The following is a 27,109-nucleotide window of genomic DNA, read 5'->3' as shown; positions in this document are numbered from 1 at the left end:
AAATAAACCCATGAGGATTTTTGATCATGCGAATCTTTAAACAGTGATGAGGCATTTTGACCCACTTCAATCTTATTCAAAATAAAAGACACACGAAGAAATATTCTCCAAACTTTTAAAGTCCAGAACCTAATGATAACTAAAGTTTTGATTTACTTGGATTTCTCCTCAAAAACCAAAGTGCCGTGGACGCCAAAAGAGACTTTTCATGGCATCCCCTCATAACTGGTCTGGAGTGGGGACTAAATTTGAAGGGTACATAATTGTGACCCCACAGGTCTAACATCTGTAAATAAAGTGGGCGAACGCGAACCTCATAATTTTGTCATACCAAAAACACTAAAATAAGTCTGGAAGATTGTATGATAAAAATGGGCCAGACAAACCTATATAAAATAATTAGGTGTGGCTGATTTTTGGGGATTCCCTGTAGGAGCCTACAACGTACACTTCAATTAGCAGTCCGAATTATTTTGCCTTTAGGGACACTTCTAGTCTATAATATCTTTCAGACTTTCACGGCGGATGGAATTCGAACAGAATCCTCTTACAAATTCTATGAGCGAGGTGAATAACTTGATCTACGTTTTTAAATCACGAATATATAAGTACAGCATTTGTAATGCGCCTTCGATCTAGTAGCCTATTCTGAGGCGCAGAGGGACGTAATTACACAAAAAAACATACATCGTAGTCATAATTGTACATAAGAAGGTCGAAAAAGAAGAAAGAGATAGCTAGAGATATACATCCAATTAGCAATTTGTTGAAAATTCAATCAAAACAAGATGCGAACATATGTGATTTCAGAAGCTTTTTAAATGTTTCACTGGTTTCTGCTGATCGGATCCTCAGTGGAAGAGCGTTCCAGAGAGACGGGGCTGCAGCAACAAAGGCTTTTTCTCCGAGAGTCGAGATTGTTCTTTTAACTGTTAATTGTTTATTATTACATGAACGGAGATTTCTGCCAGGGACGTATTCTGAAACAAGGTTTTGCAAATGTTTTGGAGCTGAAGAATGTACTGCTTTCCATGTATGAAGGAGAATTACATTACGAATTACAAATGACATTGTTCTTGTTCGTATACATTCTATATTTTGACTTTTTGATCTTGTTGGACTTTTTTCCCCAGATGTGTACAGTACTAGTATCTTTCTATGAGACTGCTTGATGCATCATGTGCGCATGCGTGATTTCTGGTGCCAAATGGTGGGGCGCGCCCTCTCCAGCGCCAAGCACGAACAGCGAAGATTTTGACTGTCCCCATCACACAAGACCAAGCCTGAACGCTGCGTGATAAGTACCGTACAAACACGTCGATACTGCTGGCCGTTGAAGCATGTTTTTAGATTCTTGGTCACACCCACTCGGCCAGGAAACATTGCACACGGAAAGATTGCACACGGCACTCTAAAAATCAGGTGAATAGTCTTTCATTTGTTATATGTTTTGTAGATATTTCTTACCCCGAATATAAATACTCGTTAACTTACTCGCTTTTAATTCAGTATATGAGAATTTTCAGAGTTCAGTGTGTATAAAATCAAATGAGTTAAAAACTGGTGTGGTTAATTCTGCATTGCCACAGGTTAAAGCAGTAACCGTGTAGTTTCTTTACTGGATAGAGCTCATTCAGAGGTCTGTTGGTTTAAACCAGCATCAAGGATTGCGCGGTTTTGGATAATATCGACTACACCTCGTGTACAAAAGCCACACAATCTCCTACTGCAACCTGTTCATAATTAGGGAAGAGTTGTTGTCTGCTAGCGGTGCGGAACCAAGAGTGTCGGTTGATTTTCTCCAAGATCTAGAAAATACGACCAATTAATATCCACCATGCCGAACTGCCCCAAATGCAGCAAGCAAGTATATTTCAGTAAGTATATATATTGAAGCGTTGATATGACCAATAGTATTTTGATATACCGGTACATCTGTATACCATATGTGTGCTGCGGGCATTGAGCGCATACTAGTATCACACACGTATGGGGCTACAAAGCGTGTAGGATGATAAGAGTGTCGGGCACAACTCTGTATGTATGTTACTGTACCTACAAAGGGAAAAGGACGCACTGACTGACGCACTGCACTGCAATTGGCTTTGCCGTGCAGTGGTACTCGCATTTCGCAGGCTGTCGGCAGTGGGCTGGCTACCCTGTTTGTGTTTAGCTAATCGAAGCAGCACTGCCCTATATAATCGCATTGGGCACATGCTGTACTAACTGTTGGTAATTCCCTACAACTTACATGTGGTAGTGGTCACATTATGTTCATCTCGCTCGATGCTCGGAGCGCGAGCGTGAATGACATATAGGTAGAATTTTGTGACAAGGCAAAGAAAGAGCATGCATTTATTAAGGATCTTAAACACCACTGGTTGGTTAACTATACGAGCTGTAGAAATGTATTTATTCTATGATGCCATTTCAGCCACCACAGCTAAGTAATCTGACAATATTAGTTTGTGAAAAAAAAGAGGCTGGAAGAGTGAAATATAATGTAGGCCTACACTACCACTGACTACAATGAGATTTGATTCTGAATTAAAGTGATTGAAGTAACAGTTTCTTGGCACAAGTGCAAAACACTGTAGTATTGACATATTATTTATATCATTTCGGTTCTTCATTTTGGAGGATCTAAAAATTTTATAAAAAGTTATTCTATTGCTATTGGCAGTATAGTCAAGTATGTGGACTAGCCTGATAATACTACCACCACCCCCCCCCCAAAAAAAAACAACACACACACACATAAAACCTAAAAACTGACAAAGAACACATGTATGCTTAATGTGCCATTGGCAAGGTTTCTGCATGAGGTGATAAGGCATTATTGAGGATATATAAAAGAAAATTAATCCTTTCTTATTACAAGCAAGGATTTCAGTCATATAAAAAAGTGCAGTTGTATGATTGGTATAGTCAAGGCTGAAACTTTTGTGTCAGAAAAGAATATAATGATATGTTCAGTAAGGTACATATGTCAGATTTGTGATCACATCTTGCATTTGTAGTTGAAATAGTATGTAATATCACAGATTTTGAATAGTTTTCCAAATATTTAGACAGAGGCCTACATATGTTACAGAAATGTGAATGTAAGCAATAAGATCAAATTATTCTAAAATAACCTTTGTGTTCAAAGATGACTTTTTATTTTTATATCAATCCATCTCTTATGTATTCATCACATTCATCAAAGATAAGCAGAAAGTCATATCTTTCCTTGTATCATATAGGGCCTACCTGTGCAGGGGCCTAATGTCAGATGCATTGTACCCTTACGCAACATGTGCATTTTGTTTGTGCCATAAGCATTTCTATGACTAAACCACCATTAGGAAAAGCTGGCAACATCTGAATTTATGAGTCAAAATAAGTTTGTTACTCTGTAATAAATACAGTATATATACAGTCTTCACTTGATAATTAGAAACCGGGTTGTACAGGAATACTGCATAAATGCAACTAGAGGCGGCAATTTTTTATGTGTTATTTGCATTTGTTATTATATTGAGGTGCTTGTAAAATATGGTATACAACTGTCTAGTGGATATTATCTTTTCAAATTTCATCCTATACTGTAAGAAGTGAAGAATAATGCCTATGTACAAATGTACATACCACTGTGTGCATATTGCACATCATATGCTTAGATATTTGTGGTCTTGTTATAGAAGCAAAATATCCCCTTAAAATAGATCCCCCTTTTCACAGGAGTAATCAGCTAATAACATGATGACACTTAGTGACATGCAATGTTGAAGTAGATTGAAAAAAATAATGGATGTGATTCTTTTGACAAAATAAACCCTGTTGACTGTGGAGCCAAAAGCATTGAAGTTTAATGTAATGCCATAATGATTTTTACAGCTTCAGAAAATTATTGGTGATAGTGAAAGCAATGCATTTCAAATCATTCCCTTGTTATTGGCAATGAGTAAATGTTGTTTGACATGCACATTACAATTTGTTAACTACATGAAGGTAAATGATTGTAACATCTAGCCTTGATCAAGTCTAAGTACTTAAATACATTAAAAAACAACCAAGGAGAAAGCTGTTTGTTGTGATAGCGAGGAATGCAAACCGAAATTAATTGATACAAGAGTGAATTTCCTGTCAGAATGCCATTTAATCAGTTCTTGTATATATATGAGATCAATCAACTGATTATCAAATCTGAAAATAACATGAAATTTTGTACTAATAATCCATGCAGGCAAACCAACACTAAGACTATGACTAGGCTGTGACCAGAGCTTGTGGTCATTATCATAATTATATGAAAACACTCTGCCTCTGTTTGAGTTATCCAAGCAAATTCATCATTATCAAGTTTCAAGTGGGAACTAGGACTGCAGTAGCACAAATTTTGCTCTGGTTTTGGGTTTAGTGTCATGAGCCTTGAGTCAACATGACCTCTATGATCCGGAGTGTTTAGGCACACCCAAAACCAGAATCTACACGCCCACACAGTGGTCTCTAAGGAAGGGCTTGGCTAGAAACAAATATTTCGTTCTTTCAGGACAATTTCTCATCACATTTCAGTTGATTGAAATTCACCAAGTGAAATCAGTCACAATAATATCTGGAAGTTTCATAAGAATAAGATACTGAATAAGAAATATTGGCAAAATAATATGCATTTTAAAGTTTTTACATATATCTAGAGAATAGATGAATAGAATCTTGAAGTTGTGCATAATATATACAGAATACTGAACATGTGGTATATATACAAATGATGGTTTAATTTTCACAAGTTTCGCCACTTAGCCGATATTTGCCAAATTGGCAACTCCGGGAAGATAGTTCCTTGTTTAACATTAAGTGCATGGCATTTTTAATCATCTCAAAGGTGGAATATCAGTATTTTTTTTTCTCTCAGTAGTTATGAATGTGATGATTCTTCTTTCTCATTCCATAATGTGGTTCTCACTCACAAATTCAACCAGTCTGAAAATTGTTGTACTTAAAAGTGTCATTTACGAAATGTCAGATATAATGAGAGCACATACATGTAATAATGTAGATTGTGTCATTCATATGAAGATATGCATTGTCCCACTCATTACACACTCTCACACACTTCAATAGTTAAAGGATGAAACACTAATATATGAATATATGAGTTGAGTGAGTACAGTAACAGTAGTAGAATACTTCAATGAAGTTTGAGCTAAAAATCGTAAAATCTGTTTAAAAATTATGAATTTTCAAAGTTTTGGTGCAGCCTTCTCTGGATAAAATGACTACAACAATTTATGATGTCAAAGTTGGACAAGTATATAGAGAAAATATAGCAATAATATTCCTAACTTTTGAATGGATTGTCCACTATTAAATTTGCATGATGTGTTCTACTAACATTTGTACATTCACACAATGTATAAGACACAGTACCTATTTCAGTTTCACTCTCCTTTCAGGAAAGTTACATTATTATTTCACCCACATGACAAAGAATGGGTCCGTCTTATCGTTGCTGCTTTCAGTCTCTGTGTATATGTTATCTATACCTCCATACAATAGATGTTGCTAATTAGTTTGAAAGATATGATATGGAAACAAAGAGTAAGGTAAGGATTCCAAGCTTTTGTTAAAAAATGCACTCTTGAAATGAATTGTGTTTCCTCTCCTGTCTACATAATCATACTTGGGGATCATTGATCACATTACCAATAGATAAAAGCAGGCATTGTTTCATACAGGACCAAGAGTAATTTTGTACCCTTGTTCTATCTCCACCTCTTGAGTTCTCTAAATATTTCTTTGTCTATCTGTTTATCTATAATGTCATGTGCTGGCACTGATACAGGTACCCAACCATGCTGAAGTGTCTTTGATTTCTATCTTCACTCCCTCTTGCAGATGCCTGCCATAAATAGGAATAGTGTGTTTTGTCTTTTCTCTCTGGCAGTTTCACCTTCTGAACTCGCATGAAACAAACATAACCTCAAAACAGGTGCAAGTTCAATCCCGTGAAGAGAATTAAAACATTTCTTGCTGGGTGCAAACTTGTAAGGAGATCTTTTTGAAGGAGTGAATAGTTTGTGAAAATTTTGTCATGTCTTCTTTAACACTCTCTCTTCTCACAAGATGTATCTGTGTTGCTGTAAAAGAGCCATTATTAATTTGTTTGCCTTTACCATGCAGACAATGAGTATCTTCTTGCTCCATGTAGGTGATCCTATCAAAGCTATAAAATGCAACCACCTGCCGGGATTTTTTGTCAACATTATCCAACTTTTAGAATAGCATTACTCTCACCCCACAATAGGAAGAGGTTATGTTTGCTCACCAGGTACACGCACTGAAGTGTGATGCTATTATTGTAGATTCAAATCAAATTCCTCAACGTTCCTTAGGCTGTGTTTTGAAGAGCCTGACTGTTTGCAGTGGCACGGCTATGGCCCTCTTAACAAATCTTATTGTGTACATGTAAATATGTACTGCACCCAGTCAGAACAAAACCGTCCCCATCAGCTGGTTGAGATCTTCACAAATGGATTGCACAAGTTCTTGATTTCATGGATTACTTTTTTTGTAGTTTGTTCTAACAAGGTGCCTGCACCTCAGAAGAATATATAGTGCAGAGATTGATAACTCATATTTGCTGTTATGCCAACAATATTTGATAAGGGAGTGGATTTGTCTCTAGATAAACATATCAACACTTGCCAAGTATTCGGTGTTTAGGCTGTATACTGTTTTACCAAAATTACTGTACCAAAAAAAAAATACAAAGTTTAATTTTCTTTAGCCATTAAATGTATGTTGGTTAGCGACAAGGATGTTTCTTCATTTGCAAGATTGTCAACTTAGACAAGTGCCATGAACATTTTTTGTTTCAAACAAGAGAGAAAAAATAAACAGACTTGTTATACCAAGTGCCCTTATCCCATTTGAGTTTCTTGTCCGTTGAGGACAAACTTGTGTAATTATGTGTAAATTTTGCCTGTGAATGCACATTTGGAGTGAATGAAGGCAATCAACCACCTAATAGGAATTGAGACATTCAGTTAATGTCTGAAAATACTTTGGCAGCACCAGAACTAGATCAAGACAGCCTACTTTTCTTAGGTGCTGTAATAAGCTGCTCCATTTAAGCCTTACACATCCTCTGAAGGTCAGGTGTTATTGAAATCATGAAGGTTGTGCAGGCTGACACTGAAAAGTTTCCTTGCTTTATCTTTATCATTTTTTGTTATCATTTTTACACAGTCCAAAGACTGTTCTCACAAGTTAGATGAGGAAAAAAAAATGATATGTTGGGCTGAGAGGTTTAGATGCTTGTACGGGTAAGTAGGCCACAAATACAAGTGCATGTCTGGAGACCTTACAATCTGAAAGGAGATAAAGCCCACAGAATAGCACTAGCTTAAAAAAAAACACCAAGTACCAGTCAACTAGTCCACAGATATCCCACGTTCACATTAGCCTCTGCGTTGCAGGGAAGTCCTGCACTACAGGACTTTCCCCTCCAAAATCATAATTTTAGATTACTGGTGAAGAACCTTACAGTAAAATGAACATCGCCCATATGTGGGAAACACTGAGCCTGAGAAATTTTGGTGCTCACAAATTTTCACTTTTTAAAATTTTCAGGTTTAAATAAAAAACAAACATTTAGCATCTATTTTCAGCCGAGTTTTGTCATGGCTTCATATTTCTACAAGTCAGGTTCTCTAATATCACACAAGATCATACACCTCAGATTTTTCAAACTGGAAATATTGTGAAAAAGAGGATGCAATGTTAAGGCAAGGTAAGTTCAGTACAAATATCATCACCACCGAGCACCACTGTCTATAATTTATTGGAGTTTAAGCAATGATTTAAAGGAAATGTAAGAGGCATAGAGTCTCATGTTGGATCATTATTACCAGGGTAGACAGTTTTATGATATGGTAATCAGGGATGCTGTGTGAGTAGAGCAATCTATACTCATATTTTCTTCAGTGTGTCAACAAGAGTTAATTGGAAATACATTTCAGTCCAAAGAAATATCAATGAGTGGCCCATGGTACAGACACAATGTATTTTAAAGTCTGCTTGGGTCTGTCTTTCTCATTCTAATTTGGGATGGAGAGGGAACAGAGGGGGGAGGGGAGGCATCAAAGAATGAATCATGGTTTCATTGCTATCCTAGACATGACTGCATGGCAAATAGCTGCCAATCCCGATGATGGGGGGAATTTGTTGGTGTCTTTTCAGCCAGCTAGCCAGTATCTAGGCCAACCAATTGACCATGGTGTAAACAGACAGAGGAGTCTGGGGAGTTGGAAGGTGTCACATGACTAACTCACTGGCAGGACTCCTTTCCATTTTTGTCTGGAGACGAGCTGGAGACTGGAGTCGGGCACAAGAATTTTATTGTCAGTAGATATTACCCTGGTTTGCACCTGTGTGTATGGTTCCACATATATGATAATTACCGGTACGTATGCATGCTCGTGTTGACAATATTGGGCAATGTCACATAGGATATAGAATGATGTGAGTTGGCTACTACTTTGGCACTACATTGTTTATGTCAAAGTTCATAAGCAGCATGATAGATTGTTGCTAAGATGTTGATGTAGAGGAGCAAAATACTTTTAAAAAAAGAGTAAGGAAATGTGACTACAAGAGTGGAAGAAGTAATTGAAAACACTTGAACTGAGAGATAGGATTTTAGTTGATGCTGTGGAAACCATTCAGTCGTGTTTACTCTGGATCAGAGCAAATGCGTAGTGTGTTTGTATGGTTGAAATTTACAGTTTGACATCCAGCGTAATTAGGAGACTTTATCTGAAGCTCTACCCTGTAGATGGCTGACGGTTGCCATGGTCAAGAGATGATGAGATAAGAAGATAGAGATGGTATAAGACACGATTGGCAACCTTGAAGATTAACATGTGCAGCAGAATTTGGAAATACTTCCAGTAGTGGGTGCATGTCTATACATTACAAGCTGTATCATCTAGTAGATGGGTAGATGGGTCTTTTCAGCATATGTAAATGAAGGATTTCACCATTGGAAAGTCCTTGTTACAGTGTCAGAGTGTTCATTAGAATCTCACCTGTAGCAGAGATCAGAGAGGGGTGACTTGCTGTGATTTGTCCTGAGGCTAATTAGTTGATGTATATCAGAAAGTAGAATTATAACACTGTACATACTCTGATGAAAGCAATCTGGAATATATAGAATATATAAGGATAAATCTATATGTCACTTCAGTTGTACAGGAAAAGCACCAAAGAAGACTATTATGAATTATGCAAATGAAAGGAAATAAACCGGTACTGTATAATTCAAATGTAAGATAATAAATGTAATGTCCATCTAGCTGTGACAGTACTGACACCATCGTATGAATTATGCAAATGAAATACATTGATGAGATAAAAATGTACTTGCATTTACACATACTATTACTGGAGCATGCATGAATATAAATTTGTATATTATACAGACAGACAGACAGACAGACAGACATATATAGACATGAATATATAGTAGTACAATATTGATAATAAGCCTTTGAAGTGAGTCTTGAGAGGTCCTTTTCTGTTCACTTTAGGAACAGGTCCATGCAAGTATTAGGACAACCACAGCCTTTAATAGCTCTACACCTGAACCTTGAGGCAAAAAATCCATAATGCCACAATCAGTACACCTTGATGTACAGGTTGTCACCAGTTTTTTCATACATGTATTTCCTGTCATGTCAATGGCATGCATTCCACAATCACCAAGGTAACTGTGAATTTCCAATTTCTATTTGGGAAATAAACAGGGCTACTGGTCTTGTATCATCATGAGTCATATTCCATTAATGCTGTGCCTTTGTACTAGTGCTATTGATATCACATAATTTCATTAGTGAAGGGAGATATCCTGGGTGTGGGCAAGCTGCAATTGTTTGCTGATTGACGTCAAACACTTGTGGTCGTGCAAAGTCACACCCAAATGTGCATTCTTTCCGGTTTATTCGGAAGGAAGAATGGGCACACAATGCCCCCACCCCATCCCCCCCCCCAAAAAAAAAAAGAAAAGAAAAAGAAAAAAGAAAAAAAGAGTGTATCATCTTCTCCAAAAGAGATTCCCTTTAGAAAATTGATTGTGGAATGCTACAGTGAAGGGTTTGTGACAACAGAGTAGGCATAATGTGTGCTATGTAAATTAGCCACACAATTCCTAAGTTATAAGTCGGCATTCCATACTCAGTATACTTACTACTCATCGGAATCTTATCTTCTTTGCATGTACATATATGTATGTACATGCATGTATCTGCTGTTTTTGAGTTGGAATATAGAGTATATAGACACTACAAACCAGAAGTCTTTATGAGTGTTGGAGCAGGGACTAAAGGCAAGAGCGTTGTAGACATCGATTACAATGGCTTGGTCCTGTTTCCTAGGATGTAATCCACAAATGATACCAGGCAGGACCCATATAAAACATAATTTTATGTATTCTCTCCATTTCATCTCAAAGACAAATAGAGAATATTTCATGATTGTCATAGTCTGAGCTTTTAATCCGTTTCTTAACCTGCTGAGGACGAGTCCCGAGTATACTCGTGCAGGTGTCTATGGGAAATGCGTGTTGTAGAAAAATCATTCCGTCCTCAACGGGTTAAATGTTGCACTTCGTAAGTCCTGATTATCCTGTTTGTATGACTCCGAATAACAGTCCATCAATGGCAAATATTTTTGCCGTAGCCATCATGTGCTCTCATAGTGGACAATCTCTTTGGGGTGAGATCAATGTGGTGCCTTCTCCAGAAATACCTGTCATGCAATTGCAAGAAGTTTAAAGGTCCTGATTACCTTTGGGAACAACGATTTGAAAAATGTTCAAGATATGACATTTGATGCATATCTATGTGTAGGTCTGTTGTAATGCAAAACATCCTATCATATAACAATCTTGTGATAAAACCTAAAACAGAATAAGGAGATATCTGTATTTTTCTCAATAAACCGTATAGATTGTTTAGTCTGGAAACATTTTATTACAACTTTTGTTCACATTTTGTATATTTAACAATACTTAACATTGATTTTACCAATTCAAATTTTTACAGTGTTTGTTTCTATCCCTAACTCACATTTTAGAACTACATGTATTTTAAAGCACTAATGCTGGTTTTTTTTTTGTTTCATCTGCAAATGGTAAATTATGTCTTTAAGGGTGTCCTCGTCCTTTGCTCCATCTCCATGACATTTAGAGTGAAAGAGAAGTTCATCTACATTTCAGGAAGACTCAAAGAATGTTATATTTGCAAAGACATATGCTAAGTGGTAATATGGGTGTCAGATGTTAAGGATTTACTGAACTTGGAAAGATATGAAGATGTAAAGGATGTTAATGGGGTGTTAGATTGCCGGATTACATGCTTCAAATTAATTGTTAAGCATTGACTTTTGATCTGTGTTCTATGGATGTTTGCCAAATAAATGTGACATGCGCACAGGGCGTGCTTCAAGCGTTAGTGGCTATATGGAAAGCTTGAGTTTGATGTTTCAGTGGAGTGAATACTTGAGCTGTAAACCAAATTCATGTACCGGGAGGTATAAGAAAACAAAATCAGTTGTAGGGATCATGGATTCTTTGCAGAATTAAGGGGGGAGGGATATGGACAAATGTATAGGCCTATACAGTAGGATTCCACCCTGTATATTTGAGCAATAAATCCTAAAAAATAGAATAGTGCAATTTTTATGTTTCCTCATGGTTTGTATTATATATTTCAATAAATTGCAATTCAAGTTTTGCATGGAGAAAGATCTGCACCTATAGTACCTGCCTTTATAAAAAAAAGGAAAAGAGAGAAAAAGATATATCAGCCAGGAGCCTATGTCCTGCTTCTATAGTGCCAGCTAGTGTTAATGCCATGTATACAGGAAGCAATTCAACTGCTGTGTGAGGCATAGGAAATGGAGCATAAAGAACAGATGTTGGTTGTGTTTATGAATGGGCCTTTCACAGCTGCTATCAATACTGCACCATGTAGCCATTGAAAAACGGGGACAAATATTTGTGAGAGGCGGATAATATGCCTGTTTATTCTATGCATAAATGAGAAAGAGAGATGATGAAGCATAAAGCACACAAAACTCATCTAGTAATCTTTACTGGAGCATTAAATGACATTTCTTGGCAAATTAAAAGGGAAACATTCCTTTCTGCCATATTTTCAAAGTATAATTTTAAATACTTCGAATTTTCTTTTGTAGCGAGAGTAAAGTTGTTATTGTTTTATTAGTGTTCATGATAATTCTTAATTCTTTTTATAATACTTGTGTCATTTTATCATTATTATCATCTTATTGCCTGTAAAAGCACACATACTATTTATATCAGTACTTAAGTCATTACATGAGGATAGATTTTTTTTAGATATCAGTATATTGATCGGAATCCTGTATTTTTTTTTTCAATCAGGATAATCAGGATTATCATGCATGGTATTATATATTTGACATAATATTTTCTTTTCAATTCTGCCTTTTGCCATCTTTTCAAAAACTCCCACATTTTCTAATTTTACCAAGATTCTCACTGATGCAGTTAGACCATGCCTGTGCCCACACAAATATGCCGAAGTCATGTTCATGGTTATTGTAATTGTATTGTCTGTCAATTTCATCAGGTATGTTAATGAGTCGTATGCAACACTGCATCCCTACCCTATAACCTCACCCCACCCTCATTTGGAGAGTTATTAAGCAGCGGAGCGATAGGCACATCTGCTACCATGCTGCTCATGTTGTATGTGCAGTGGCGGATCCAGAGGGGGGTGCACCAAGCGCCCACCCCCTCTTTATTTTTGGTTAAAACAAAAGAAATAAAAAAGGAAAAATGGGGGGGGGGGGGTGCGTGCGCCCATTTTAATTTTGCAAAGGTGTCTCCCCTTTACAGAATTCCTGGATCCACCTCTGTATGTGTGTATACGTGCAGGGCTCAACACATTTTTTTTTTCTCTGGTGGTGGGTTTGTGCCACTAGAATCATTAAATCTGAAATTTTGGTGGCTGGATAAAGAAATGCAGTGCCCAAACATGTTTATAACAGAAACATAGCACCCCATCTTGAATACATTGGGCCACTGCTAATGTTGAGACCTAGTATATGTATATTAATATGTATGTATATATATATATATATATATGAAGAGTTTGTTTGCAAAAACCAATAAGTCCATTATTGAAGATTTTGAAGTACGGTCTCTTTCATAAAGTAAAAAATAATACCTTTGAAATGATATATTGGTCACTACATATAAAGGTACATTTTTGAAGCTGTGGTCAAAAGAAGCAAACATTTTCTTATCATTCTCTTTATTTTTCTTGACCTTTAATCGCAAATATCTCCATTTGACAAATATGGACTTATCGGTTTTTGCAAACAAACTCTTCATATATATATATATGTGACCCGCTACAACAAAAGGATCCTAAAGTCGTTGACGGGTGAGCCGAGAAAATCGAGTTTGAAGTCAGATCACCAAAATCTGTCAAAATGTTCGGATTTCTGGTTTTATATGATTTTGTAGTCTAATGTATCTTCTATCATCTGCCGAAATTTCGAAGCAAAATGATCAAAGGAAAGGCCTGAAAATAGCATTTTTCTGGGCCATGCTTGGCTTGCCTGTCAGCGACTTTAGGATCCTTTTGTTGTAGCGGGTCACATATATATGTATGCCACTACCACTCTTTTTAGCTCACCTGAGCCAAAGGCTCAAGTGAGCTATTGCGATCGCCCTTCGTCCGGCGTCCGTCGTGCGTCGTGCGTCGTCCGTCGTCCGTCGTCCGTCGTCCGTCGTCCGTCGTCCGTCGTGCGTCGTCCGTCGTGCGTCGTGCGTAAACTTTTTACATTTTCATCTTCTTCTTGAAAACCCCAAGACCGATTTTCATCAAACTTGGCAGGTAGCATCCCTAGGGGGTTAGGAACTCAATTTGTTAAAATGGGCACCATGCCCCACCCAGGGGGCCCCCAGGGGGGCCCAAACCCCCCAAAATTAAGGAATCTGTAAAAATCTTCTTCTCTAGAACCAGAAGTGATAGAGCTAAGTTAATACTATGAGTTAGTACATTGATGACTGTAGTTTCAAGTTTGTTCATGGCAAAATTAGGGGTGCCCCCCTTGGGACCCAGGGGAGGGGGGTGGGGAGGGGTTCTAATGGGGCCTAAATTGTACATTTTCATCTTCTTCTTGAGAACCCCATTACCCATTTTCACCAAACTTGGCAGGTAGCATCCCTAGGGGGTTAGGAACTCAATTTGTTAAAATGGGCACCATGCCCCACCCAGGGGGCCCCCAGGGGGCCCAAACGCCCCAAACTTAAGGAATCTGTAAAAATCTTCTTCTCCAGAACCAGAAGTGATAGAGCTAAGTTAATACTATGAGTTTGTACATTGATAACTGTAGTTTCAAGTTTGTTCATGGCAGAATCAGGGGTGCCCCCCTTGGGACCCAGGGGAGGGGGGTGAGGAGGGGTCCTAATGGGGCCTAAATTGTACATTTTTATCTTCTTCTTGAGAACCCCATGACCCATTTTCACCAAACTTGGCAGGTAGCATCCCTAGGGGGTTAGGAACTCAATTTGATAAAATGGGCACCATGCCCCACCCAGGGGGCCCCCAGGGGGCCCAAACGCCCCAAACTTAAGGAATCTGTAAAAATCTTCTTCTCCAGAACCAGAAGTGATAGAGCTAAGTTAATACTATGAGTTTGTACATTAATGACTGTAGTTTCAAGTTTGTTCATGGCAAAATTAGGGGTGCCCCCCTTGGGACCCAGGGGAGGGGGGTGGGGAGGGGTTCTAATGGGGCCTAAATTGTACATTTTCATCTTCTTCTTGAGAACCCCATTACCCATTTTCACCAAACTTGGCAGGTAGCATCCCTAGGGGGTTAGGAACTCAATTTGTTAAAATGGGCACCATGCCCCACCCAGGGGGCCCCCAGGGGGCCCAAACGCCCCAAACTTAAGGAATCTGTAAAAATCTTCTTCTCCAGAACCAGAAGTGATAGAGCTAAGTTAATACTATGAGTTTGTACATTGATAACTGTAGTTTCAAGTTTGTTCATGGCAGAATCAGGGGTGCCCCCCTTGGGACCCAGGGGAGGGGGGTGAGGAGGGGTCCTAATGGGGCCTAAATTGTACATTTTTATCTTCTTCTTGAGAACCCCATGACCCATTTTCACCAAACTTGGCAGGTAGCATCCCTAGGGAGTTAGGATTTCAATTTCTTAAAATGGGCACCATTCCCCACCCAGGGGGCCCCCAGGGGGGCCCCAAACCCCCAAAATGAAGGAATCTTTAAAAATCTTCTCTAGAATCAGAAGTTATAGAGGTAAGATAATACTATGAGTGAGTACATTAATGACTGTATTTTCAAGTTTGTTCATAGGAGATCAAGGGGTGCCCCTCTTGGGGGCGGGGGGGGGGGGGGGGGGGTTGGTTGGGAAGGTCCAAATGGGGACCTGAATTGTACATTTTCATCTTCTTCCTGAAAACCTCATGATGTATTTTCATCAAACTTGGCAGGTAGCATCCCTAGGGGGTCAGGATCTCAATTTATAAAAATGGGCACCATGCCCCACCCAGAGGGCCCCAGGGGGCCCCAATCCCCCCCCCCCCAAATTAAGGAATCTTAAAAAATTTGGGCCCTTATTGTACAGTTTCATCTTCTACTTGAGAATGCCTGGTCAAATTTTGGTAGAGCTGTGAATAATTTAGATTAGTGACTGCGTGAAAGGTGAACTTGCGATACTCAGGTGAGCGCTAGACCCGCGGGTCTCTTGTTTAGAATATACTATTGCTTTCCTTCTATTACTGCTGCTAATACTCTAACTTACAATAACAACAACAAACACTACTACATTTAGAATATACTATTGCTTTCCTTCTATTACTGCTGCTAATACTCTAACTTACAATAACAACAACAAACACTACTACATGTACTACTACTACTACTACTACTACTACTGCTACTACTACTACTGCTAATACTGCAGCTACTTCTTATACTCATACTTCTTCTATGTACATTAACTCCCACACCTGTGATTTCAAGTAGAAATTATTTTGAACTGTACTCATGAGAAAATTTGACGAATATGCAGTTATTCTGTCCATGGATGAAATTTGCTCAGAATCATGATCATGCAAACTGCGCAACTGATAGCACAGTTTGAATGAAATTATGATGACAAAAAACAGAACCAAGACAGTGTTTATCACTTCAGACTGCTCTAAACTGCCTTCATCTTCTCCTTTCACAATCACAATGTGAAAACCTAAGGATAGAATCCATGCAGGCACTCAAGAGCTACATGGTCAACATGTGATAGCAGTTTTACAGGGAGTTTGTTTTCTCTTTGAATGCTGCATGGTCAACACATAGCATTCAAAGGGACCTTTTCACCATAGAATATGTGCCTGTCCTTGCGTATTGTACTCCGGTTGGAGACCATTCATTGAAACATGCAGAGCTAGAATGATACTGTTATGAGGATTGCTCGCCTTGTGCGTTTGAATGTCCACGTTGTGACAAAAGCATCCCTGTATATAGGGGGCCAGGTGACCCTGGAACAGTAGGAAATTTCTATGGCCGCACAGACACAGAGCAACACATATCCTCCAGCAATCCCTTTCCTCCACTGAGCCATACATCCTTAGCAGACACAATTCAAAGAAATTATCCCCCTGGAAAGCTCAAGTGGAAGATTATATATAGCCTGTCTTCCAGCCTGCCAAATGTTTTCTCTCATCATGTTCCAGTGGAGTGCATTCTTTACGATCAGCTGTGAAATATCACCAGAAGGAGAGAGAAAAAAAAAATCTGCAGAGCTATTGTTTTGTGCTTTCAAGACCAAAGAGGGGAAAAATATATGTAAAGGTCTAACACAAGCAAATTACCTGTAGAAAATGACATAATTTTTTTACATAAATAATGTTTTGATTAGTTTTCAAGTACTGTATATTAATTCATGTCCCTTCAAAAAAAAAAAGACAACCGTCATGCTTTTCAAGCCAGTTTCTAATTTCTATGAGAGCTAGATGGTGTGCTGTTTATATATCAGAAAAAAAAAAGTTTTCTCTTCTCTTCTTTGATTCATAATATTTGTAGGAATAGTGTTTTCTTTCAGGTTTAAGAAATTGACAAGACTTTTGTTTGGGGGGGGGGGGGTGGGGCAGAGGAGTCCACAAATTGTGGAGATTTTCATAGTATTTTCATGCAGTGGAGTATGATTTGTTTACCAAATGGAATGATTGTATGGGAAAAGAATGTAGAATCAGGCATGTTGTTAAATTGAAATATAGGATCATTCATACATTGACATTGAAGTATTGTTTCTAATTAGTTTTGTATGGTTCGAAGAATTTAAGTCTTGTCCTTTTTTTCCAGTGGATGTAGAGTCAAACATTAAGTAAACCATAAGTGAGCGCAATATGTTAATGATTTGAAATGTACACTGTGGCAGCTGGAATGTGAATTTCTGTGATCAGCAGAGTTAACTGCTTCACTAATATTCAATCAATATTTTATTTATACTGAAAAGAATGTGAATAGGCAGAGACAGAGCATTCAAAACAGGGAAAGTTTATTGATGTATAAGTGTATATTTTCACACTGAGTTTGAAAGCAGTATGCAGAGACTTGTATCTCGCAGGTACTTAATCCCCAACCCCTTAAAACATGATGTCGTAAATAGCACATAGTTAAAGAGCAATAGTGTGTTACAAAGCACACATGTATGGCACCCAGAAGCACTTATGTAAAGTCATATAAATCCATTATTTAATTTTACTAGCATCAGTTCTACATATGTATGCACATACCATCAGATTAAAGATGCTCATTAAAACCTCAGCATGGATTTATTGCTGTGTTTTCCATCACACCTCGTATATATCAGCATATAGTAAGCTCATTTTAAAACATTTTTTTTTTCAACATACCTACCTTCTTTTGTACATTGCTGCATGTTTGAGCATCATTATGTCATTAAAAGCTTCCATCTTCCTACTGCCACAGTTAAAGGTCCTGTTTACCTTTGGGAACAGTGATTTAAAAATTTTTCATGATATGACATTTAATGCATATGTGTATGTCTGTTCTACCACAAAATATCCTAACACTTAAAAAATTTTTGCAGTTAATTAAGCCTAAAGTATACAAAGGAGATATCACTATTTTTCTCATTAAACCATAACTGTAGACGGTTTAGTCTGGAAACATTTTTATTATAAATATTGTTCACATTTTGTATATTTAACAATACTTAACATCGATTTTACCGATTCAAATTTTTACAGTGGTTGTTTCTATCTATAACTCACATTTTAGAACTATTTTAAAGCACTAATGCTGGGTTTTTGTTTCATCTGCAAATGGGGAATTATGTCTTTAACGTCGAAGACACAGCTCCAGTCAAAATTTAATGGTCTCTATCATTAGTCATCCAGTCAGATGTATGCTTTCTAGTCATACGTTGGGTCCCATTTAACATGTATACACAGGTGTACACAGGTGTATAAGGCCTACATCATAAATTACTTTGGCATGTGTATAATAGAAGAAAATGTTCTTAATCATGCATGAAAAAAAGTCAAAACAAACTTACAGCAACATGTATCCATAGGATGTGTATATACCATGTGCTTTTTGTTAACACTGACATTGATCGTATGAATATAGTGAGATGGTATTACTAATTTATACGCTTTAAGACAAAGGAATGCTGAGCCCTCTCAAGTGATATTAAAATTGAATGTCTTGCTCGCTTGAATGTGATTGGTCGTGTCATTGGTTCGGGGGGGGGGGGGGGGGGCTAGAGATTAACTCAGCTGACCTTAGACAACATTAAGTGATTATGTTCTCAGTGGTGAAAAAGATAAATCAAGTGACCGTGTATAGGATGGTCACCAGTTTTCTCTATTTCAGTCCTCTCACTCAGGTCATTGTCAAATCATTCCAGGAAATCATTTAGACTTATGAATGCAATATTTGCATGAGTACCACATTGGAAAGGTGCAGAAAGATGTCCAACTAAAAACTGATTTCTCTTTCTCTCTTTCCCTCTCTCTCGCCCTTTCTCTCTTAAATCTTTTTCTTTCTCTCTCTGTCTTTGACCAGTCTTAGAAAACAACAACAAAGAAGAGTGGCGGATCCAGAGGGGGGTGCAAGGGGCGCATGCCCCCCTTTTTTATCATTAAAAACAAAAGAAATAAACGGAAAAAATTAAATGAAACCCGGAAATGGCACCAGACATATTAGTTGCGCCCCCCCCCCCTTTACGGAATTCCTGGGTCCACCCCTGAAGAAGACATGTTTATGGGATGATGAACAGTCCAGAACACATCCTCACTGCCAGCCACGCCCTCTTTCCTTCAGACGAGGCCCATACCCCTCCCCCTGTCTCCATGGCAGCCAATATCAATGCATGACTGGTAGTGCATCGCAGACGGCTCAATATGCTTGTCATCATATTAGACTAATTACCAGTACTGTCTGGTATTGAGTAGTTCTCTTAGTGTTATAACTCCATTGTTCTTGACATGAGTTCGTGGAACATATTGTAAGTGGTATGAATGATATGTACCTAGAAACAAAGAAAGATGATGGGGGATCTTTAATATTGTCAATATGAATTAATTATGGATTGAATGAAATTTGAGCGACATTACATTCCTAAGCAAAGGGATAGACCTACACCCTGCAATGTACCCATGCCATGAAGCAAGAACCTGGAGAATCAATCAAACACATGAGTTAATATCAATTCCTGCACGCTACAGTACGTCTATTATTACACACGTAGCCCTACATAAAAGGGCTAATGCCTTTGATATTACCCCTATATTAAGATTATGACAAAAATAGATGGGGTGATTTGGAGAAGGCTAATCAAAAAAGTTGATAGTGATGATAGATTTTGGTATTATAATGTATTTCTCAGTTCTTATTACAATAATAGTTAAGAAAAATATGTTAAATAAAAGTCATCTACTATTATTGTAGATGACTTTTATTTAACATTTTTCAGATACTAATGCCAGAGTTGGTCCATTTAACACATCACTTGCACATACATGTGTGTATCCCAAAAAAGGGCAAAAAAGAGTGATCACATACTTCAGTGGCTGGCACTGTGTAAGTGAAGGTATAGCTGTAAAACCAGAAAATATTAATGTGCATTTCTCAAGAGCCAAGATTCGCAAAATTAAATGCATGCGAAAGTTCTTGTCTGCACTGTATGACTGATCGAATGCCAGAATTTTTAGCAATTTGCAAGAATGTGTCAAAATGTTGCAAAAAAAAAGGCTGTCGGCTCCACTTCGTGAAAATATCATGCCGCGTAAGTATCTTACTTTACAGTACAGTGTACTAGCATGCCTGGAGAGGGTACAGGTGCAGTGGAATGGGACAGTGAGTGTGAACATGATTGGATTTGTCTGCCAGGTATGCGTGGAGGAGCCTCTTACAGTAACTATCACACTCACAGTCACCTCTGTGCTGTACCTTGTGAGACTGTTGCATAAAAACTGATACATTTATAATGCCTGATTCCACACTTTTTCTTGCCCAATACAGGATAGGCTTGTATGCCAAAGCAACTGTATAAGGGTTCAAAAATTGCATGACACATGTGATAGTTACTGGCTGTAAAAAAAAAAAAAAGAAAGAAAAAAATATATATATGTATGTATATAATATATTATGGCTTGAATATTGTATAGTTTGTTATTATTGTATGAAGTTGTTGCAATGTAAGTTCCATTAGATGATTGCCTGGATGACACTTCATCAGAGACTCCAACCCAAAGCACCTTCTGATCTGGAGATTCTCCCGCCTGTAAACCCCTAGCAAACGGGAGACTCCAAGTTGATGTGTGCGAAGTGCGAAGTTCCTAGGGTACTAGATGCTCTCTGGTGCTATCTAAGGCTTATTTTTTTCAACATACGATAGCAATAAATAATATATCCTTTCCAACGGGAGACACAGAGCCAGGGCGGGAGAAATTAAATCTCTAGCGGGAGAACGGGATATTTTGCAAAAATGGGTTTTCGGCGGGAGATCTACCATGCTTCATATATGTGTCATTGTTGCTTGCCATGCCTAGAGTGGAACCTATTGCTCACAGGATGGGGTAATGTTATTACATATTTGAATATGTGGGGAGAAATGCCATGTCTCAACAGTCTGGTTGTCTTACTGCCTTGTGTTCCAAATAATATTCCACGTGAAACTATGCAACATGCTTGTTGTCCCAAGTTCCTATACAATTATCTCAAGGAAGAGTGCATTTGATTTGAGTTGATGATGATGTCCTTATGTTGTCATTCTTCCTGTGCATAACCAGGAAATAGAAAGTATGCAGAACCATTCACTCTTTAATATTATGTTTTGATGAAAGGATAATCTTGAGTCTTGTTGAGTGATATCCAGGCTAACTGTACGGGGTCACTGGGGGCAGAGTGTTATGGGACATTAGTGACAAGACTAGTTTCGATTTGTCCTCAGGACAATTTCTCAGTTTTGTTCCTTGTAATTGTGAAATTACCAAGTGTATGTAGGGTCATTTTGTTGTGGGGAAAGTACATTAAATCAATAAAAACATATCTAATTGGATGAATATGGCCCCTAATTGTTCCAGATCAACTATCGTCATCTCAGTTTCTTTATATACATGAAAGAATGGAGAATGACAAAGAAAACCTTCAAACAGCAGAATAGTTTGCACATCATTATGCGTCATTGACATAAATTGATTGTTGTCTCTCCTTTTGGTGTAGTTGGATTCATGTTTCAATCAAAATATAGATGAGAAAATAATGACATCTGGCGTCATTAGGACAACCATCCGTTACCTTGTCATAGCCATGCTCTTAAATATACATAGACATACCATGCTTGGGTGTGGTATATGTCTTATTGTTTATTAAGGAAATATGATTCTACTGAGCTCTGATCGTGTGGGAGTTGGTTGTAACTGTTGCCTTGGAGTCAGTTCAGATCTGTAAATTGTTTTTGTTTTTGCTTTGGTCTGCTTAGCAACTGTTGCTACATCAATTTGAATTTGAAGGTTGGTCATACTATAGTGTTACATTTAAATGTTCCTTGTCATGTTGTAGGTTTATAATATTCGACAAAAGAATGTTACGGTATTTGTAGGCATTTGTGGGCATTCTTTCTGCACAGTGTATGCAGTGGTGATAGTGCAGGTTTTTCTTTAGTAACTGAAGGAAAGTATGATGCCGACTGAAATACATGCTGATTAATGGCAATGTTTCTGCCATGTTTGATTCTTGCAGTGGAACAGGCCCTTGCCCTGGGCAAGACCTGGCACAAGACTTGCCTGAAATGCTCGACATGCAACAAGACCCTCACAATTGGCAGTTTTTCTGATGTAAGTATCATTCACCTATCTACATTATTTGTTTCTTTGTGACCTTCTTTCCCTCTTTCTTTCTTTCTTGATTAGATATCTTGATTAGATTTCCTTTCTTGAAATATATATATATATTTTTATTGCACCTCTTTACTCACCAATCAATCAATGTGGAAGGCACAAACCAACATGGTCCTTGACAGCTTATTAACTTTCCATTATTCTGTGCACATAATCTGTTGTGTAAACCATCAGGCTATAGCTTTCAATTTGAAATACATATTGTAATGAAGCATCATGAGAATCTTGATTCAAATTTGCATACATTCTTGCGTGTGAATGCAAACTGGAGTCGCGGAGGGTGATTTGAAACGTAATTCTAATCGTGTCCCAAATGATGGTCCGGAGGTGTTTTCCAATCATATTTTGCCAGAATTAAGTGATGAAATGACCGTGTGACCATAACTGAACTCTAATCGTGCTTTGGGGGCGGAGATTATGGTGTCCTTCCAACCATTCTTGCAGAAAGATGGCTCAAGAGTGATTACTGATGAGAGCCTGGAAAGAAGCCAAATCTCCCTCCTTGCTCAGAAAATCAAAACCACAGAATCCGTGATGCCGTCCTCGGTTGTGTGAATGAATGATAATTGGAATCATAATTGCAATTTGTTTGTAATTCATCATTCAAATTAAACACTTTCAGGATGTGTGAAAGCGCAGATAATCTTTCTCAGATTACCCAATTCATATAAGACAACCCTTTCATTCACATGCACTTAGTTCAGCCAATTTGACTACTTTTGGTGCAAGAACTGCAGTTTGAGCTAATTTTATTATGTATAAAATGACAAGCCTTAATCATTAAAAAGGGGAGGACTTCTACTGAAAAAAAAAGCCAATGACATTTTAAATTTTGTACTTTTACTGTACTTGTGTAAAAGGCAATCTCTTCTTTTTTCAACAAAAATGTAATGATTACCAGTAATCATTAACTTCAAATATGGGCCATATCAGACAATTTTAGAAAAATGTTCAGTCTTTGTATTCATTAAGAAACTGATAGATATACACAAACACTTTTCTGCAAAACCAGTTTGGTAATATCCTTGTTTTCTTCTCTATTTTTGCATCAAAATCTTGAATGATCATATTTCTTGCTCAGTTGCTGGTGTTTTTTGTATTTTTGTATTTTTGTCTTTTGGTTCATTGTAAGAGAAATGGTATTGTCATGCTGGTGATTTCCCCCTTAATTTTGAGCATCCTTCATTGGATGTTATGACAATGACCACTTCACGCAAGGGGGAGACTCTTTATGATCCCTCAATGATGATAGTGTTTCCTGTCAGATGGTGACATGCATTTGATATCCCTTCCCTCAAACTACAAGGCACGCAAGCAATAAAAGAAAATCAACCTCATCAAAAACAGGGGAGGTTGTAGGACCGGGGGTCTGCGTACTCCCATTTCTGTTTGGAAAATATAATTCTTGATTTTTTTTTTTAATCTGTTATTCTTCATTACAATTTTTTCTGACCTCCCCCCCCCCCCCCCATTCCACAGCCCCTGATAGTGGTGAATGCAAAAGCTCTGTGAAAATTTGAACAATATACAGTTAGAACAGTATGTAGGGGGGGGGGGGTACAACTACCCCTGGTGCCCCAGGTTTTGCAGGTTTGATCCTACTGGAATCAAGTAGTCTCCTGATTTTAGTAATAATTGTCTCTTTTTTTCAGGTGTTCATAGATTTATGTCTTGTAGTTTAATGTATGGAATTACTCCATATGCACCCTCTCACTTCAGGGGGCTAAGTACTGTAGAAGTGGAAATTTTTTAATGATATTAATGCCCATATGCTGGTTTCATGAATTATTAATTCTATAGTGATAGTCTCATTGGTCAATCATCCACAGAATGTTTCCCTACTTTGTGAATGAGGCCGTTGCCCTGTGTGTTGTATTTCATTTTTTTTTTCACTCTTGACGTTTTTGTGCACCACAGCTGTGTGCACTTGAACTGTTGAAATTAACTACTCGGTAGCAGCACAGCAGCAGTAATGAAAAAAAAGACAGAAAAATATAAGTGATGAGTAGACCAAAGTTTCTGAAATATGAATAATGTTTTAAAATTCAAAATTTACCAATGACATTGCACTTCAAAATTCATCTAGACCTAGTTCATCTACACACTGAAAAAGATAAAATCATGACCCCCTACAAAATACAGAAAATATCTGCGGTCTTATCTTTTATTTCCCTCTGGCCTCATGAAGGTATATGGCACCAGACAGTAGATATTGGCCGGTATTTTATTAGCAAGCAGGGGACAACCAATATTCTCAGCAGAATTCTCAGATATGTGCTGCATTCATGATATGTCATTTGTTAGATCACCACTGGTAGCAATCTTGAGTGAGAGATCCAGGGTACATTCCAGTGATGACCGTTAGAGGGTCAATATGTAGTCGTGATTGCAAATGTGAATATTGGCTGAGAGAATATATCCATTTCCTAGAGACTCTCCCAATAACAATTCATGCTTCCCTTTTCTTTGTGCAGAAAGATGGCCAGCCATACTGTAACCCTTGCTACCAAAAGAATTTTGGTCCTGCAGGTGAGTGATTGCATGAGGCTTTTTAGATCTGTCGTGAGTTGTTGCATGTGTATGCGATTACGGTATACATACCTGCATGTTTTCAAATACTACAGTATAGGCTTCTGCATTATGTTTACTAATTGTTCAGTCAGGATGTGTATTCATGCAGCTACATGTATGTGTGTATACCGGTAGATTGGTAACTCTTATGACAGTACATTGTACTTATGGATGAATTGAGGTCTGGTGTTGGTATGCACATGGCTATCAATCAATAAATCTGCTCTCAAAATTATCTCTGCTTTCATGAGCTGTGTGTTAAAAGATATGTTATGTCACAACATAAAGAGTGGTCCTGGATGTGCAGTATCATGTTATTTGCATTCAAGTTTGATTCACCCTTACATTTGATGGTATATCATGCAAGGTAGGCAACAATAGTCGTGGCATAACATTCCTACGGATAGAAGATACAATAGTGATTAGAAAAAAATTTGTGATCACATTGAAATTTATTGAAAATTATTTTCATCACATCTTTGCCAACTGTCAGTCGAACTGATGTGTTTATCAGCAAGTGCAGTAAGGATTGATATAGTGAAATACAATCTGCTGGTGACTTGTGAATGTTGCTTCCTAACCACAAAAGATCAATTATTTTGTGAGATGTTCTTGAATCACAACCTCTCCATTCTTGTTAAGTCAAATTCGATGATTTAGTAAAAAAAAGGAAATTCCTTGTACTAATCTCGTCATGGCACAATGTACAAAACCAGTGACGTCATAATTATGTATTCTAAATCAGTCTCTCCCTCTCCACAACATTGATATATCTTGTGATGTATGTATTTTTGTCCAGGTGTGCGTGCTGGTTCCGGGGCGGGGACTGCAAACTCATACCAGTGGAAGAAGTAGCTATTCCACAATGAAAACATCAGCATAGCAGCAGGCAACATGTGAATCTACCAACGGAGTGACACCTGTTTGGAGGCCACTGCCAGCTCAAGCCATGACATCATCAATATTAGCTCCACCACTCATCTGCAGCAAATAGCTTGCTAGACAAAATATCATACAGTACATATATATTCAAGGCAGTTGTTGGAATAGGTACCATATATGCAAGTTTCCGCAACTAGTAAAATTACCCCCCCCCCCAAAAAAAAAAAAAAAAAAAAAAAATTGACAAAGATAAAAACATGGTAGTCGTGCCATGTCCGCACATTACATTTGTAATCTTAAAGGACACGTTCACCTTCATACGTGTGGATTAAGTGAATGCAGCAATACCAGTAGAACACATCAGTGAAAGTTTAAGGAAAATCGGACAATCCATTCAAAAGTTGTGAATTTTTGAAGTTTCTTGTGACATCACAAGCTGCAGTAGTCTTCTCATACAGCCGTGAGTGTGCAGAAACTTCAAATATAAATTCATGACGTTTGAACGGATTGTCTAATTTTCCTCAAACTTTCACTGATGTGTTCTCTTGATAATGCTACATTCTCTCAATTTATATGCATATGAATGAGTATTAACTTGTCCTGTAACTCAGCAATGATAAGCCCCTCAAGACTGCAAGGCGTGTATGAAAACTTGTGTTTTGTTATCTTGAGGTTCCAGTCATTGATGTACCTTATCACTAGCTGTTGGGCATCAAGGCCTTGAAATTCATGATTTGCAAGAAAGAAATCATCATTCCATAACTTCTAATATCAAAAAGTGGTTTATAACATTGATTGCTTTTACAACTATTTGCTGAATAAGTTTCTAGTTACCAAGTCCATGAATGTCATGTGTCACCTGCAGATGTAGAAAATATCTTCCATCTGTTTGACAGTTGTATAGACTAATTTTATTCTCAGAAATGAGAAGCCTTGTTTAAGTTCATTTTATGTGTGTTTTAGCAAATCAATGCAAAGTGACGTAACTTTCAAATCATCAGTGATAAATCTGCTCATTGTACTTCCTGTATACCGTGGTTGTCTTAAACAGTTCTCTATGCATGATTGCATAATGTACCAAGGTATTGTTGTTTTCCATAATGGACATGAGTCTGTGATGCAACTGTTGTTAGTTGAAGGGAGATCATTTCAACTTAGAAAACAT

The 27,109-nt window shown here is 37.8% G+C and overlaps 1 protein-coding gene across 1 annotated transcript; it reads left to right on the top strand.

Moving 5' to 3' along the window:
* The first annotated feature begins 1,468 nt into the window (after positions 1-1,468).
* On the top strand, positions 1,469-26,150 carry LOC139736954 (cysteine-rich protein 1-like). Its single transcript, XM_071647628.1, has 4 exons — positions 1,469-1,877; positions 22,334-22,428; positions 24,966-25,020; positions 25,862-26,150. The coding sequence occupies exons 1-4, from the start codon at positions 1,838-1,840 to the stop codon at positions 25,915-25,917; spliced, it is 246 nt and encodes an 81-aa protein (XP_071503729.1). The 5' UTR covers positions 1,469-1,837; the 3' UTR covers positions 25,918-26,150.
* Positions 26,151-27,109: the final 959 nt, after the last annotated feature.

Source organism: Diadema antillarum, unplaced genomic scaffold, assembly GCF_040938485.1.
Source record: "Diadema antillarum isolate AM-2024a unplaced genomic scaffold, OU_Dant_1.0 seq00000674_RagTag, whole genome shotgun sequence".
Classification (NCBI taxonomy): domain Eukaryota; kingdom Metazoa; phylum Echinodermata; class Echinoidea; order Diadematoida; family Diadematidae; genus Diadema; species Diadema antillarum.
The sequence above is the reverse complement of the archived record's forward strand: the minus strand, read 5'-3'. Positions and strand labels throughout refer to the sequence as shown.

What these genes read in the sequence shown, in the direction of transcription:
- LOC139736954 (XM_071647628.1), top strand. Translation starts at nt 1,838, where the DNA reads ATGCCGAACTGCCCCAAATGCAGCAAGCAAGTATATTTCA. An exon ending in CAATTGGCAGTTTTTCTGAT is followed by an intron (nt 22,429 to 24,965) that starts GTAAGTATCATT and finishes TTCTTTGTGCAG; the next exon opens with AAAGATGGCCAGCCATACTG. An exon ending in AAAGAATTTTGGTCCTGCAG is followed by an intron (nt 25,021 to 25,861) that starts GTGAGTGATTGC and finishes ATTTTTGTCCAG; the next exon opens with GTGTGCGTGCTGGTTCCGGG.